The sequence below is a fragment of the Montipora foliosa genome, chromosome 11, assembly GCF_036669935.1.
Source record: "Montipora foliosa isolate CH-2021 chromosome 11, ASM3666993v2, whole genome shotgun sequence".
Classification (NCBI taxonomy): domain Eukaryota; kingdom Metazoa; phylum Cnidaria; class Anthozoa; order Scleractinia; family Acroporidae; genus Montipora; species Montipora foliosa.
In genome coordinates this window covers 7,137,876-7,154,116 of record NC_090879.1, presented here as the reverse complement: position 1 = coordinate 7,154,116, position 16,241 = coordinate 7,137,876, and the positions used below count along the sequence as shown (strand labels likewise).

General features: G+C 39.1%; 1 protein-coding gene across 1 annotated transcript in view; it reads right to left on the bottom strand.

Moving 5' to 3' along the window:
• Positions 1–11,307, bottom strand: part of LOC137974916 (T-box transcription factor TBX10-like) — a 13,447-nt gene extending 2,140 nt beyond the window's left edge. Inside the window, exons 1-6 of the mRNA XM_068821925.1 lie at positions 10,696–11,307; positions 10,362–10,608; positions 4,457–4,730; positions 3,106–3,273; positions 2,362–2,429; positions 17–144 (exon numbers count right to left, since the gene is read on the bottom strand). Of these exons, the coding sequence (XP_068678026.1) occupies positions 17–144; positions 2,362–2,429; positions 3,106–3,273; positions 4,457–4,730; positions 10,362–10,608; positions 10,696–10,846 (1,036 nt within the window). The 5' untranslated portion in view covers positions 10,847–11,307. The remainder of the gene's footprint in view (positions 1–16; positions 145–2,361; positions 2,430–3,105; positions 3,274–4,456; positions 4,731–10,361; positions 10,609–10,695) is intronic.
• Positions 11,308–16,241: the final 4,934 nt, after the last annotated feature.

The window sequence follows — 16,241 nt, the reverse complement described above, 5'->3', positions numbered from 1 at the left end:
GATACAAAATACAAACCTGTCACAATTGCCCCGTTTTCTCTTTCCGAATCACAAGACTTAGAGGTGAAAACATCGGCTTGAATTCGAGGCTTAGCTGACGAAATCATTGGGCTTGGTTCCACTTGCTTGATAACTTCAACCACACTATTAAGTTTGAACCAAAAGCGTAACAGCATTTAGCCATTTACATAGTAAGAAACTCAAACGTTAGCTCATGAAAGATAGTGTTTTCAGGGAACGTCACAGCCACGTCGCAACCGCCCTTGTGGTTAGTGTTCCAAAGGAAAGAAACTGTGTGCTCTTGCAAATGCAAGTACATTCTTATATTTCGGAAAACCTGTATAGCCTGTATAGCAGGTTAGCTACTCGTAAACTTGTAACTCACTATCACTTGTTCGTTGGCCGAAAGATATTTAACACAACCCACTACCTAAGTTTGAGAGAAAGCACAGTGGTTGGACAATCAACAAACAGCGTCTATCCCCCGTTACCTTGTTGGCGGCCATCATTTTTCAGTAGCAATAACAAACATTCCGTTATCGGCGAAGTGGAGGTTAACCAATCAGAAAGCGTTAAAAGTTATACTTTTTTTGGAGCTTGGTAACAAGATTTAACAATTTGAACTATATGAGGCCATCATTACTCTGATCCAATGCACCAAAACCATCTTTCACTTCGACGAGACAATATCAGCAAACAAATGAATCAACTACTACTGTCCAATTTCTGGTTTTTCCTTCAAAATTCAAATTTAAAGTGGCACTACGACCAAAAAAAATTTTTTTTTCCTTTGGATTTCAAAACTATGTTAACTAAACACTAACTCACCCAAGTTTTAAGTTCTGATTTTAAAAAGACACCTGTTTATTTTAGCTGGAATTTTCTTATTTATTGGTCCGCCATTACAACTTTAAAATCTTGAGAGAGCTGGGTCGCGGAGAAAATGACGTCAAACACTCACTAGTTTAAGAATGCAATGCGTGTGTACGCGGCCTAATTAATATGCAGCAAGGGAGTTTCGGGCTTTCAGACTTTTCAACCCGTGTTTTGCATATATAATAAATTGCGTTTACACGCTGAAATTTTAAGCTAGTGAGTAAATGACGTCATTTTCTCTAGATCCAACCCTCCGAGGTCCAATCGGCCAGTTTTGAACGTGAGTAATGGCGGACCATGAAATCCAAAACTTACACTCAAAATAAACAGCCTTTGGATAAATTTCAAAGCTCAAAATTTTGCCAGTTTTGTGTTAAGCGAACACGCTTTCAAAATCTGAAGAAAAAAAGGAATTGATTTTTTGATCATAGTACCACTTTAAGCAGCTAAGACTGTGGTACCAGAAAGAGGATAGTTATGTTTATCATCAAATCTTCTTACTATTATTGAAAGATCATAAAGCAGTATTTGGGCGACAAATACTTAAGAACAGTGAGAGACAACTTTGTGTTTGAAGAAGGTTTTACATATCTTGTTTCTTTCCTTTAAAGACGTCTAGGACGATTACACTTTAAAAAAGGCGGATAATCTGGTTATGATGCGTTATCCGTTTTGCAGTAAAATAACAGCAGACACCTTTCATTCGACGATACTGATCCTCTGATTAAGCTCTTTTTTCATAGGCCATTGGCCTCTTTCATAATGGCGGCCAAATAAAATATAATTTTGTTTCAATGTTAATAAGCCTTTCTAGCCTCGCTTCTACGAGCAAATTTCAAAGGAATATTTGTTTCAAAATGCAGGCAGTTGGTCTAATCAACATAAACACAAAAGAATATAAGAGGCCGCCATTTATGAAAGTGGTCTATGGAAAAGGACAACAACACAGTCGGTCTTTACAGTTGGGAAACATTTTGATATTTTGTCCAATATTCAATTGTGGGTCCCCAACTGTTGCCACGACAACGGTACAGCACTACCGAAAGACACCCTAAAATTCAGTTTCTTAAGAATACCTTTAAAACTAATTCTGTGACCTGGTATTTTTTTCCAATTTCGAAACCCAATTTAATTGTTTTACTTAAGAAGTATAGTATGAGAAAATTTATTTAGCAGAATTTATGGAAATGTAGAGTTATTTATGGAAACGCAGTTCGAAGATGAAAGGAAATTCAATTAGATAACTTTTTTTTAATTTTAAAGAATGCGAAGAAACGACTCTTACTTGTGGACAAGAAATCAGGGTCGGGCACTTAGCTACGTTTCGAGTTATTGCTTAATACATGCAACAAAAGTTATTTCCAGTCCACTTTTTGATTCATCAGCGAAAGCGAGCAGTTAGGTATCGCGCGTGTGGCTTACGCGCGCGCGCGTTCATCGCGAGTTCAAACCCTTGAAAATCTCTCTATTGCATTTTGTACCTACCAGTCATCTGGATCACAATCTCGAAACCCTTTGGCGAAAGGGTTGCTTGCGATTTTAAGTTGAGTTATCTGAAACAAAAGAACGAGTGGTTCGTAAATCACACAAGGGTAGTTCAGTCAGTAGCACATTCTTACCGCGCATGATTTCCTACATGTTTAGAGCGCATGAGTGCGCAAACTGATCACGTTGATTCTCAAATCGTACAACGAGAATTTGATTAATCGTCACAAGACACATACAAAAATCACTCATATTCGTTATAGAGTAAGCCACGTTTACGTACGTATGACCGAGTTGGAATCGGAAACCGAAAAAAATGCCTTGCGTCAGCTGTTCTAAGGGTGGACAGCACTAGTTATCTACAATTCAATTTCACCGAAATTGGATTATAGTCAACTTAGAGTTAGACAAATTAAGTAAATGGATAAAACTTCACTTAAACATTTAAAAAATTACAAGAACTCATGATTTTTTTTTTTTGGCCAACCTCTCAAACGAGGCCACACGGGCTAAAGCAAGTGCCAGCGTCGTTTACCAGATAGATTGCCATAAATTGGTAGATAGTCAGATAGACAAATCAGTGAACAGACAGACAGATGTAAAACACTCCAAAAAAATCACCACGAATCATTCCAGAGATCATGTGTCTAATAACTGTGTGAAATAAGGAGAACGCATTTCTTCTATTCATTTTCTTTGCTAATTGAATCAGCTCGGATCAAACTGAACAGTTAATGGACTTACCATGTGGTTTTGATAAGCAGTCACAGCCATGAATTGAGTTTCAGGAAACAAAAATGTCCTCACATGTTCAGTACTCGCTCCCAGATCACTGGTCATTGTACTTCTTTCCTGATTGTCGAGTACCAGGTGAAAACGAGGCTGGTACTTGTGCATGGAGTTGAGAATTATCTGAAGACAGAAGAGAGCGACTTAATTGCTATCTTAAGAATTATTTCAGTGGAAAATCCCCGTGGGCCTCCAAAATACCTTTAATGTTCCATTACCTCATCGTTAGAGAGCTTTAGATTCTAGAACAAGAACGACTACGAGTGCGAGATTTTCTCATAGAACAACAGTGAGCGCGCACAAACCAGCGTTATTTTAGCGAGAAAACTTGATACCGCCGTCATTTTGGTACGAGGCTTTGCAAAAATGTCGTCGCGTCAAAACAAGTCAACAACACGATAGCATTTTCGGCATTTTTCGAGCAGGAAAAGGCTACGATGCTGAGCAAGTTATGCTTCAAACAAAGAGTAAGTAAATTTTCTACGTATTTTCGCTAAAAACAGGCAGTCAAATCTCGTTCTCGTCCTCGTACTAGAATCTCAAGGTCCCTAATGTCACCTTCATAATCAACGCTATCAAGAGATGGTAAATTCTATCCTGGTTCTCATCTTTTAAGAGTTCCGTTTTGGTATTAGTGTTGTCTAGTTCCTTTGTCTGATTTCGTGAAATAGTTTCGCTTTGGGAAAATTCACCGACGTAATTATCGACATTATTATCAATATCACGACAAATCATTGCTATCACCCAAAGAAACAGCTGTCAAAGGGGCAAAGAAGGCTTAAAAAACGTTACTTTGAATTCCTTAGTGATTATGGTTTTGAGTAACTTTAATTGAAATGGAACTGAAGGTTATTTGCAGCAACACTGAGAGACTCCTCATTATATAGTGGGTATAAAGACTTGCAAATAACAACCCAGCCACGATTTGTTCTGTAAATATAGATGAAGACGGAGAGTATGACATCATATATCTGAACTCGGGCGTTCTCTGCGTTTCAACATATTCAAACACAATATATCGGCGAATCGTAGAAAATATTATTCATATTTAAAGAGGCTTGTGTATTGGCTTTGGATAATCGCGTACCCAGATCTCACTCTGTCACTGGAAATGTGACCGTAGGAGATCTGGGTACGAGATTAGGCTTTGGATACTTAGAAATGATTTATGCAACGAAAACTGGTGCCGCAGTTTAAGCGTTACGTAACGCCTCGACGCAGCGCAAGATGGCGAAGGAGGACGCAGGTATGGAAAACTTAAACCACTGAAATTTTTACTAGACATAAGTACAAAATTTCAACTTACATGTCCATTGTCGTCCATGAGGTTGTTGGTGAGTTTGAGTTTGTCAAAAGACACGATTTGCTTCATCCATTGCTGTCCAGTACAGGGTGAGTCAGGGTGAATGTGTACTCTCCCGGGTACACTAGAGTCAGCTTTACCCGCCACCAACCATTTGGAACTGTGGAATGCGTAGCGGTAGCGTTTATCATCCACGGGAACAAAGTCCATCATTAAGATGTACTTTGACGATGGGTCTAGTCCGTGTAACCGCACTTGAAATGGAGGAAACATTCGCCTAACGAGAAAAGGGAAAATGGTTTATTTTTAACTAACAATTTTGATCAGTTTCGAAATTTCAAAAAGCAGATTTTTGTAGTAATAGCCGGATGTTTTGCTGGTTTGAAGCTTTCTTTGCTTTTTATTTTGGGCATATCTCAAAAGCCAAGAAGTTTTTCAATTAACTGAATAGCATTATGAAGGCTTATTATTTTTCACATCATGGGACAAGCTTTGGTAAACTTGCTGTGTACCCAAACAATCCAACTGCAAAAAAGACACCAGGTAAACGGTAGCGAATCACCCCTTAGCTCTGTCACGAGAAATGATCTTGATTACAGCATTAGGCAAGGGACGAGGAACTGAAATTGGTTTGTTACTCTATCTACTGTTCTTTTGAGTTTTTTCCTTTAACTTGGGGCTAAAAAGCCTTGTTCGTTAGGCCAGGGTTTCCTTATACCGAAGAGATTTCGGTTAAACAAGGTACCCCCCTTCCCCCCCCGTGATAAAATTAGATGCTTCATCCCCCAAATGCGAAGCACTACATTTTTTGTAAACTAACTTCTCCAATCGGAGATTAAGTGTTTTTTTAAGTTCAAGTTTAGACAACCACGAGGGGTAACTTGCTTTGACAATTTCACAACACCTAACTGAAGGAGTAAAACTTCGCTCTTTTCCACTATGGATCAAAATACATGGCGGAAGTAACTTGTTTTTGTTTTTTTTATTTCTCAAAATATTTTTACTTTTCAAAGCGTAGGCATTGTGAGTTATGTCAGGGGATCCGAAAAGGGATCATCTACATCTCAAATGGAAGTGACATCCCATTAGTTTCGAAGTTGTTACAAAGATTACGGCCTTAGTTTTAAAACCAACAGATTTGTTAGAGTTTCAATTTTCTTCACTTTGTTTATTTTGTTTGACCAAAGAAAAACATAAACATATAAATGTGTTTCTTCCAAAAAGGATGTAGTTCCGACAAAATAGTTTTACTCGCGTCTGATAGGACAAAACGAAGATTACAACTTTGAGTTGGAAAGTCCAAACTTCGTCGAGCTATTCCTGGAATTTTCCATTTAACTTTATCTTAGGAATAAATTTTGTCGTAGATAAATGATCACGATCTTTTAAAAGAAATACCACATAGTTACAGATAGCAAATGGAAGGGTCACATCCCCTGAACGAATTCAAAGCCAGAACCTCCTTTCCTATAAAGTAGAACTTTGACTTCCAATATTACAGCATTGGTTCCGAATACGTTAGGTCGCATTTCAGGAAGCACTCGTCATTTTCTTGTCTACTATCGGCGTCCAACTTTGGCTTTTAAGAATGCAGGGTTAGGGGCTATAATTAGGCTATAACGGAGGTTCGCAACAAGAGTTTCTTTTGATGGAGTTTCAAAGATCCTTACACAAATCGTTGTAGACACAAAGCTTACAACTTTGAGCGTGAAATGCTGCGTGTAAGTATATTCAAAGCCAAGGTAATCTTCGTCTTGGGCGGTTTAGCGGAGAAAGCGCGTGCTCTGTTGACAAAGTCAATATTTACATACGACTCCTCGAACACCTCCTACACAATGTCACTGTTTTCGAAGCTAGTGTGTTCCGGTCTCGAGTTCGTTGTGCCAATGTTCGTTGTGCCAACGCTCCCATTCCGTGTTTATCATAAGTTTAGTGTTCAAAGTTCTTGTATGATTTTCTCTTCATTCTTTCAACCAATGCAGTACCTTAGGTGATACCAATGGGTAGCTTTCTCAAAGTATTGAAAATTTACTTAAGTCATGGAAACCTGCAACTTTTGATTGCGCAGTGAAACGGTTACTAGCCTTTTCATGAGTTTCAAGACGAATTATTTCTAGGTGATGCTATTTTTCAAGCCAAACAAGAACTTTTAAAGTTTTAATCCACAAATTTATATGTGATGAATTCACTGGATCCGTAATGGCTAGTCAGTCCAAAGGTGCGCCTTTGGGGAAGACTTCAATCGGGGTAGCGATGAGTTCAAAAGTAAGTCTAACTAGGCTGTTATGCCTTTAATCAGTCCTTTGGCAGCGACAAGAAGAAGATTTCAGTTGAACTGTTCTAAACTTCGTTCACCATGTACTGTATCTTTAAAATTGCAAATTGACGTTAAAAGTAAAGTAAAGTAAAGTAAAAGCAACCATATTTAACGTCGACAACTCGTAACACTAATTCAACTGACAAATCTGAGGTCGACGGTGCGTTTATTTTATTCCCCCCTCGCCATCAGTGCTCCGTTTTAAGGGTATTTAAAGCTACTTAAGCTACACAGAACGGAAAGAAATCGAAAAAGGGATATGAGATCCGGGAATCGAACTCAAGACCTATTGCACCGAGGCCGCGCACTAACCGACTGTGCCATCCTCGCTACGTTGTTCTCTAGATCGTGGCAAAAGAATTGCTAACGACGAAGGAAACAGGAAATTGTAGTCAACGAAACGATAATTCTACTAATAGCAGTCTGTCGGGTTTCATTCTCATACAGTAACTCAAAAAAGTCCCCTTTTGTTTTTTTCCTTTTATCAAAATGATTCTTGTACCATGAAGAAATGCGAATCAGAAAACTTGGGTGAGATTTAACCTCCCTGGGTACTATTCATGTTTGTGGATACATGTTTGTGGATGAACTATTGTTCAGTGAAAGAGCGGAAGTGGGTTTCAGAACCTTGAGGCGAAGCGAAGTGGTTTGAAACTTGACAAATGCACGACCCACGAGTTTATTGAACAGATTCAAAATGAAAATCTGTGGAGAATACGGGAATGTGTTTTTTTCACGAACGAGTGCGATTATTTTGCACTTTTGTTGTTTTGAAGAACTTGCTGGGCACAAATGATGTGGAAGCTTCCTCTGGGAATAGGTTGACGAGATTTAAGACTGCAGACTAGTTCACAACATGGCTTCGAACATGTTGAAAGCAAACTTTTCGTGATTATAAGAGCAATAAGGAAGAAAGTCAGCTATTTCAACGAACCGTTCCGAGGTCACCCGTTGCGCAAACAAAAGGTCGGCCATTGCACTAAAGATAATTTTCTTCCATCCGATAAAAGGTTTTGGTATATACCAAAGACGCGCCCTGATTGGCTACTCAAATTTCGAATATCCTTTGTTTTTTTACGTCAGAGCAATGCGTAATCATTGCAGGAATAATGAGTTAAAATCATCTTTTTGTGTTATATTATCTCACTATTTTAGTATATACTAAAACAACTATTCATCTCAGTGTTGTGAATAAGTGTCAAATACTAATAAGGATGACGTTTTGATACAAAGAATGCCAATGAGGCAAAAGACAATACGTATTAGCTCCGTTCTCCCGTTTCACTGAAATGAAATACCTCCCTCGGGCTATTCATTTTGACAGTGTTTTACTGGGTTTTCAAAGGCAAAAGCTCTCCCGTTACAATGAAACGGAATGATTTCCTCAGGTTTTACTGGATTCTAAAACTGCGGCCTATGCACGTGACTGATTTGAAGTGGACGCCATAGGTTGTTAGGGTAATGAACTATTAATGAGTGATGGCCATCTCAAAGTCTGAAAAATGGAAACAAAGTTAGAGAGAAGTTTTTTTTCACTCATATAGTACTATCCATTGAATTGGTGTTCGCATAAATAAATAAGGCCTGTGCGGAACTTTGTTAGTTATTAGTCTTGTCTTGTTCAAGTGGTGCTGTTTATTGGATCTCTGGATCAAATATAGAAGTACCATCAAAAAAACTTGTGACTATGGATTTCCTGTGGGATTTTGTGTTATGATGCGTACGTTGATATAATGCGCAAAGACTTGATTTTCAGCTTTTCCCTCGTTCATGTGTAACCTCGTTTTTCTCCCACGTGACATATATTTCTTGAAGTCCTCCGTTACTTTTTCTCTATTCGAAGTATTCTTCCCATCACCCAACAAATTTTGAAAATTTCATTCACCTCCTCAACCAAACTTGAGCCAGAAGTTGCCTCTCACCTCTACCAGGCATAATTGCAAAACTCGCCAGTGGGCAACATGAACCACTAATTTTCCTTTTTCTCTTCAGGAAGACCAAGTGTCTCGGAATAATGATAACTCGTCACAGTATAAGAACTTTAGGAGCATTTTAAAGTAAAAATAGCTTATTTTTTGGTTAGTTATTGTGAAAGCAACACAAAAATCGTGCTACATGAAATCAGGCGGGTTTAAACGCTTACAAGAAGTCTTCCGTCAAAGTTTACAATCCAAAGTTAAGCAAGAAATCTAAATAGCACACTCATACCGTGGGTGCAAATTTGCAAATAAAAATACGATTGAATGGCCAAAGATAATAAGCTGGCTTGAAAGAATGGCATATTTGTTTGGAGTTGAACTAAGCTCTTGCCAAAAATATCCCCTCCGTTGCTCACAAGTCAATTATCCACTTGAAGGTAAACAAGAAAAAGCCGAAACGCCCGCACTCATTTCCGTGGTAAACCACATCTGTAAATGTCGCCAATAATGAGGAAAAATGTAGGCAAAAAAAGGGTAAAAAAACTCCCATCGTTCTTAAATCTCATTATGCCATTGGAATGAAAGCGTCTTTAACGCTCCATTTCATTTTTAATTTATTATGCATCTGGAAATTTGACTGATTTGTCAAAAAGGTCTCGATAAATTCCAGTGCCGGACATCTGCCCGGGGCTAATCTACAAAGTCCACAAACCGACGATATCAAAGTTTGTGTTTTTTTTTTGTAAGTTTACTTTTTTGCATAACCATAACCCCAAAATGTTGTAAGAAGATTTCGAGAATGTGAAGATTGCAAAAACCGAACACTGCATTTTAATGCGCCACGTTTTTTTCGTTACTATCGGCTAAAGCCATTGCTCCCTAGTTATTCATGTAATCTTACAACTTTTAATTAGCTTAGTATTCATGCAACTTCCTGTCCCTCTCAACTTGACGGATTTATTTTCTTGGCTTATATTTGTGTTCATCAATACAGGAAAATTCGAAGGAAATCAAGCGCGCTGTACAGCAATGTTTGACCACACGCGCTTTTCGTTTTCTCACATCTTTTGTTCTCAGAGAAAACAAACACAAGCCTGCTTCATAATGGTTCCTTGTTGTGATAGCGCTGGTTATGAAATCAAAAACATTTTTTCCGGCTAATGGAATAAACAGACTCCCTCTCTCTGATAATAAACGACCCAAAATGCGATGTTATTTTTGCCATTCACTCGTGAGAGGGCCAGTAATTAGAGATTTCCCTCAACGTTATCGAGAATTTGATAACGGTGTCAATTTTGCGCAACTTTTCGTACAAGGCCTCTATCCCCATCCTTTCTCAAGACAGCTAACAAGAAGCTCTTTCCACCACGACTTTATCAGAACAAAGCATTTTTTACTGAACATATTTGGAAACTAAACACTCTTGAAGCATGAAGTCACTTCTTTTATGCCACATCGGTTGAATCAAATAATGCAAGGTGTGAAAAATGCAATTTTATACTACCGCAACTCATAAAAAAACTCCTAGACGATTGTCTTCATTTCAATTCTTACTCTCTAAGCTTAACCTTTACCTTCTTGAACAAGAACTGTTATCGATACGTTGGAAATTTTTCCAGGAAAGTGCAAGTGTGTAAAATTTAACGATTATAAAAGAATACCTCAAACTTACCTTCCAGCCTTGGTTACAATCATCTCTGTACCAAGAGTGTGAAAATCATCCCACAAATTTTTCATTTCAATGTCTACTTTAACATTCATCAGCTGAGTGCAAGTCAGTGAGTTGGCTGATGGAGGAGAAGAACTCGTACATCGCTCGTTGTTTCTTCGTGACACATGCGTCGATCTCGTGGCGTCCGTTAGAGAGACTTCAGGCGATTTATGAACCTTCTTTCCCGTGCCTGCATTTCTTAGCCTCTCTATAGTAAACAAAAACAAAACAAGCAGAAAATTAAGAAGGTGCTGTATCCGTTGACCGCGTGCGAGGTGCTGAAATGTTCACTCACCTTCCATATCTTTAGTCAGTCTGAACGAATCCCAGTTGAACATTGTCTGATGATTGCCGATGCTCATGAACTCGGGGAGCTGTGAAGCGTCCATCAAATGTGCAATCGAGAATGCGTTCGCTTTGGGTGAGAGCAGTCCGGATAGGTCCATTTAACGACCAATCCGGTTGCTGGCCGCTTAATTGGTTTACAGGGCGAGGAACGTCGCAGAGCGGCTGCCAGTATTTCAAGGAGAACTAGAGCTGAATGAACGCGGATGCACTGGCGTCTTGTAACGGAGAGTGTTAAATCTTGAATGATGCGCACTTCTGGCGCGCTTGTCTAAAGATGGAATTTCCAGTATCTTTGGCCCCGCTCTCGAATTATGCCCCGCTGTCATTCATCGCAGTCATTACGAAAACAATAACTGTCATCTGCGTGGAGAAATCTTCGAGTGGAATTTTGAAGGAGATTGCCGCGGAATTAGGAGGATGCGCGACTCTCGCTTTCGCTTGTTTATGTGGTCTCGAGATGGTTCTTGATTAAAATTTCCCAGACGCAAAAGAACCAGTTCTGAAGCAAATCTGCCAGCAGCTCTATCATAATAACTCAATCCTTTCATCCTGTTAATACACCCTGAGGACACTATAAAATTGCCATAATTTGATCCTCCTGCTATTGTTTTTGTTAGTGCACGTGAGATGTTTAAGAGCTCTAATACGCAATCTGTTCTTTAGCTGACTGGAAAGCTGTTAAAATTTCACATCATCGGGTAGTTATGACAAGACTAAACCTTGAGAGAAGGTCATTTAACTATAGATGGCTTAGATACGCTCACAGCTCTTAACTACTCCTCATTTGAAAATCCCGTTACTTTCAATTCGGCGCATCTCCTTTGTTGCAAAAGAGGTGTTTTTTGCGCAAACACTAAAACTCTTAGGTGTTAGAATTACAATTTAGTTGACATTACTAAACAAACTCTCATGACAAGGGATCTGACTTAGAAACAATTACGCCATAATTCTTTGTTATCATTTGCTCGCCTTTTATTAACGAGGTGTCAATCATTTGGGGTGAACAATCGTTACTCGGTTCAGGGCTTCAAGAAGGCGGCGAATTACAGGATTTCAGAAAGCATCTTTCATCGGCCATATTATCAAGACAGACTTTAAATGAAATCAAGAGTGCTTTCAAGTCTCAACTTGCAATCTTAAGTTAGAGAAGCACCAATTCGTGAATATATTGTAGAGAGAAAGATCGGGGATTGTCACCCGTTCGTGTCCGTGGCCTGAGTTTCTGAAATTCCATGACATTCAGTAAATCTAAGTTGGCAAAAACCAGATGTCCAAAATTGGCCGCATTTGGCGAGAAAATTCTCCATTGCTTCCTAATTTAAGTATTATAATTTCCTGTTTTGAGCAAAAACTGAAAGCTTAATATAGACAAGAATAAGCAGAGAAGCGAATATTTGATGGCCTGTTACATCAATCGAGGTATATCCAGCATTCAACTTGAAAACTTGATATTCGGTTCAAACACACAAGTGCTGCTTTATCTGTCAAATTGCCGGACTTAATTTTCGACAAAGACCACACTCCCGAAACTTTTGTTGTTGTTTTTGTAAGACCGAAAGTACAGACAAGGACTTATTTCCCAAGGAACAAGTTTCGGCACATCCCAGTTTGCTAAAATTTCTTTACAACCCACAACCACTGTTTCATAAAATAATCATCGAACGCTTTCCGGAAGCAGATGTTATCGTTCCCCTATGCGGGTCCCCAAGATCAGTAGATTAAAAAATGTAGCGGAGGAGTATTTCTTTTACATAATATAGCTTGCCTGAATATCTTTGAGTTGTTCAAGAAGTCTGGGAGGGAGGGAAAAATAGCCGATGATTGTCAAATTATGTCACATTTTTTATTTGGAAGGGAAAGGACTGCACAATCAGGCTTCCGATGGGACAAGCCATCCGGTCACAGCTTGACTGGAACTTTAGAAATCATATAAATCCACCTCCTTTATGGTTCAGCATACTGACTGCTGAGCTATTCCACAATCTACAAGGTCGAACGCCACATATTCCGGGATTATGACTCAGCGCTGAAGATTCTGGGCGTGCGCCCCACCCCCAAAATTGTTCCTCATTTTGTTCAAATTCTTCTTATGATCGTTGGGAGTTTCCCAATAGACCAAAGCCATTGAATTCGAAACACTATGTCCAGACTTCTTTAATTACTGGATATTTACTCGAGCTACAGCAAATAAACTGAGAAATGATGCCTTGCGAAGTATTTATTATTAAACGTTCAAAGTGACGTCATCAGTCGGGTCGTCGTGCACGAACTCTGAGCCAGAAAGTTAGAAAATTGACTACGACAGCTGATCAAAGCAGGCATAGAGACTGGGCAGACTGAACCGCAGCAGGGAGAGAGGAGATGCCAATATGATGACCTTTAAACTTTACTTGCAGCGGTGGTTTTGCTTTGGGGTGCCAACAGATACGGTGGAGCAGAACCGAGGATTTACATCGGCCAATGAAAAGCCGTGAGCACATTTTAAATAACGTCGCAGCCTCACACAACAATCACCTTTGGCTTTCATCCATATTGCAAGGTTTCGATGAATTCGACTAAAGAACTTCTACTCGTGGGAGTGAAATTACTTTACAATCTTTATGATGGGTAGTCTCTCCAGTGTTCAAATCGGCTCCCAAAACTCTATTGCAACTAGGCCCAAAAATGTGAACGTAAATCCCAAAGATGTCGATTTGCAGTTTGAAATATTAAATTACATGCGAGCACGAGGGATTGTGTGGGAGTTGTTTTATCATGTGCTATTTAGTTTAGAATGCTCTCAATTAAAACAAGCTTCAACGAGATTACTCTATACCCGTGGGAAAGCAAAACTATTGACCAACCGCATCTTGTTCGGGACCAGACCGCAATGTAGAACGGAAACCAAGGGTTAGGTACTCGTTTGTCCCCAGGCAGCAATGCGCAAGCAACCTAGCCTGTTTAATACCCGCGGGACAACAGGAGCTTTCTGTTGTAGATTTTCAACTCTGCGGCTATGAAAATTTTCCTAGCTTGAAACTGAATTTGAACTATTGTTATCAAGAGAACTAAAAGAAAAAAACCATTTCTGCATACGCGCATTCTGGTGTTTTGGCCTTCATATACGAATGGGAAGTGAATAATCAAAACCGAGTATATTGTTGTCAGGTCACGATTGGGAACCATCCCGGTCTTGTCTCGAACCTGTGTAACGTGAGAGAAAGAAAACCGCGAAAATCAAAAAATGCATTCCTTGTTTGTTTTGTTTTGTTTGTTCTCCGTCTAGATAGTTTCTTGCCTTGTTCGCATGATTATAAACCCATTATTTTCTGCGCTGAAGGGCGTCGGAAACTCGGTCAGCGAGTCAGTTTCATTTAACGACAAAAATAATGAGCCATGATAGACGTGGTGGAGTGGACCAGGCATCGACTGGTAAAAAAAAAATCGAAGACTGCTTTCGACTTTCCACCAGATACAATGGCCGAATAAATGCACATTGTCTTGTTTATGTTATTGCCAGTCTAAGCACTTGGACTCCTTCAATTTGACTACTGTCTGTTTGCTGTTATGTGGTCTCGTCGATCAGTACTCCATTCTGAAGATTACGCCATGCCGACCACATTACTGAAGGAAAGGTCAGACCACAACACCGAGTTTTTATCATGCTGAGGGTTGTGTCGTCCTTATCCGAGTAGACTTGCAAGTCTAACCATTTGCGGATGTAATTACAAAGGCAGCACTATGTCCTCAGTTATTTAGGACCCTGAATGTTCGTCCGACTAGATTGCTCAGCCCTGAACTGACAGGGGCACCCAACGAGAACGTAGTTCAAAACCACTCAAACATAGCATTGTTACGTATTTTAGTATTTAAACGGTACATATAGGCATAATTTTATCCCCTAAAAAGTTTTCATCTGTTCGGATTTCCTTGCTGAAAGTCTAGTGATCCGAAAATTATAGGGATCAAAACTTACCATTTCGAAAATTTTAGCCAGAAAAAAGGCTCCCGAAAATTCTAGGTGACCTTTTTAGGGTAAAAATCCGTTAAAAATGGGATTTAAAACCATTTTTCAGATGTTCGAAAATCCTAGGAGAGGCAGGCAAGCAAGAAATTTAACAACAAATTTTCCGAAAATTCTAGATCTCAAATCGTCTTCCGAACAGATATTTTCTGAAAATTGACGTTGGGCGCCCCTGAACTGAGCCAACGGAGCGCGTTGGTCTTACCATAGGTTTTATTTCAGTCCGCAAAAGCAGTCCGAATTTTCACGTATGAGAGTTCATCTGCGCCAAATGCATCATGAACATCATATGCAGCGTTCCGTCGATAGGTGCTGAGGCTTTCTAGAGCGAGGTTCGACTAACAGGTCGTTTCGATTTTATCCGCGACTGTTTTTTGCGTATTTTTTTGTTTTCGTGGTAACGACAATGATTTTTCATCTATAAACTATTGCTCGGTAGAGTACACCGTTCCATTTGACTGTGGGACACCAAAATCAGTGACTTTGGCTGCAAAAAAAACATGCAAATATACCGGTTAATCATTGATATAGTTTAAAAGACGTCTTACAAAAACAACGTTTGAAACGTTCTGTTGTTACCTGTGGGTGTGTATATGGGTGACATAGATTTTTTAAAACATGTAGTTATACAAAGTCTGCAAAGTTCAAGTGTGATGCCCATGTGTAACTTTTCATCTGAAGCTTCAGAAAGGTGTGTTTTCGAGCGTTACTTTCTGGGCTGCTCTTTTCCAGTATTAGCTCTCGACAAATTATGATCATTGCTTTTGTATTTTATTACTTTAATACTTCGTTTTGTACATTACGAACAATCTTACATTACATGTACCTACAATAAATATTACTCACAAAAACAGAACAAATCATGTTACAATCTTACATTACTTGCACTATACACATTTTTAAAATGTTCAAGAGAAAAAAAAGTATACACATGATGGATTTACAACCATATACCACTACTTACGATAAGCATACCTTCCAAAAAGCATCAGTAAACATGACTAATTTACACAAACAGAAGGCGGATAAATAAATATATAAATAAATAAATAAATAAATAGCGACTTTATTTAACGGGGCAAACATATCTACTGGTTGCCAGTAGATTTCAAAATGGCCCTCAATCCGATCAAAGAAGACAACAATAGAAAATTCTTATCATCGCTCAGTTTGCCACACGCTATACTGAAACATCATAATTAAGTGAAACATACAATAGGCTGTTTAGAAGATCTAGGAGATCTGAGTTGACCCCTTGCCGCTTTGCTAATATCCCGCCGTTTTTCTCGTTTTATAGTTCAACGAATTTTAGCATTCCTTGATTCTTTGTGAAGTTCAACGAACTTTAAAACTGAACTCAGTGATAAAAAGAAAGCAATGATCGATCTTTAAATTCCACTTCGGCTTGTTTATAGACCTTATCACATTTGAGGTGCCGTGAAGAAGCTCTGGCCCCTTTCCATCTTGTTGACCCAGCACCATGCGTCGGG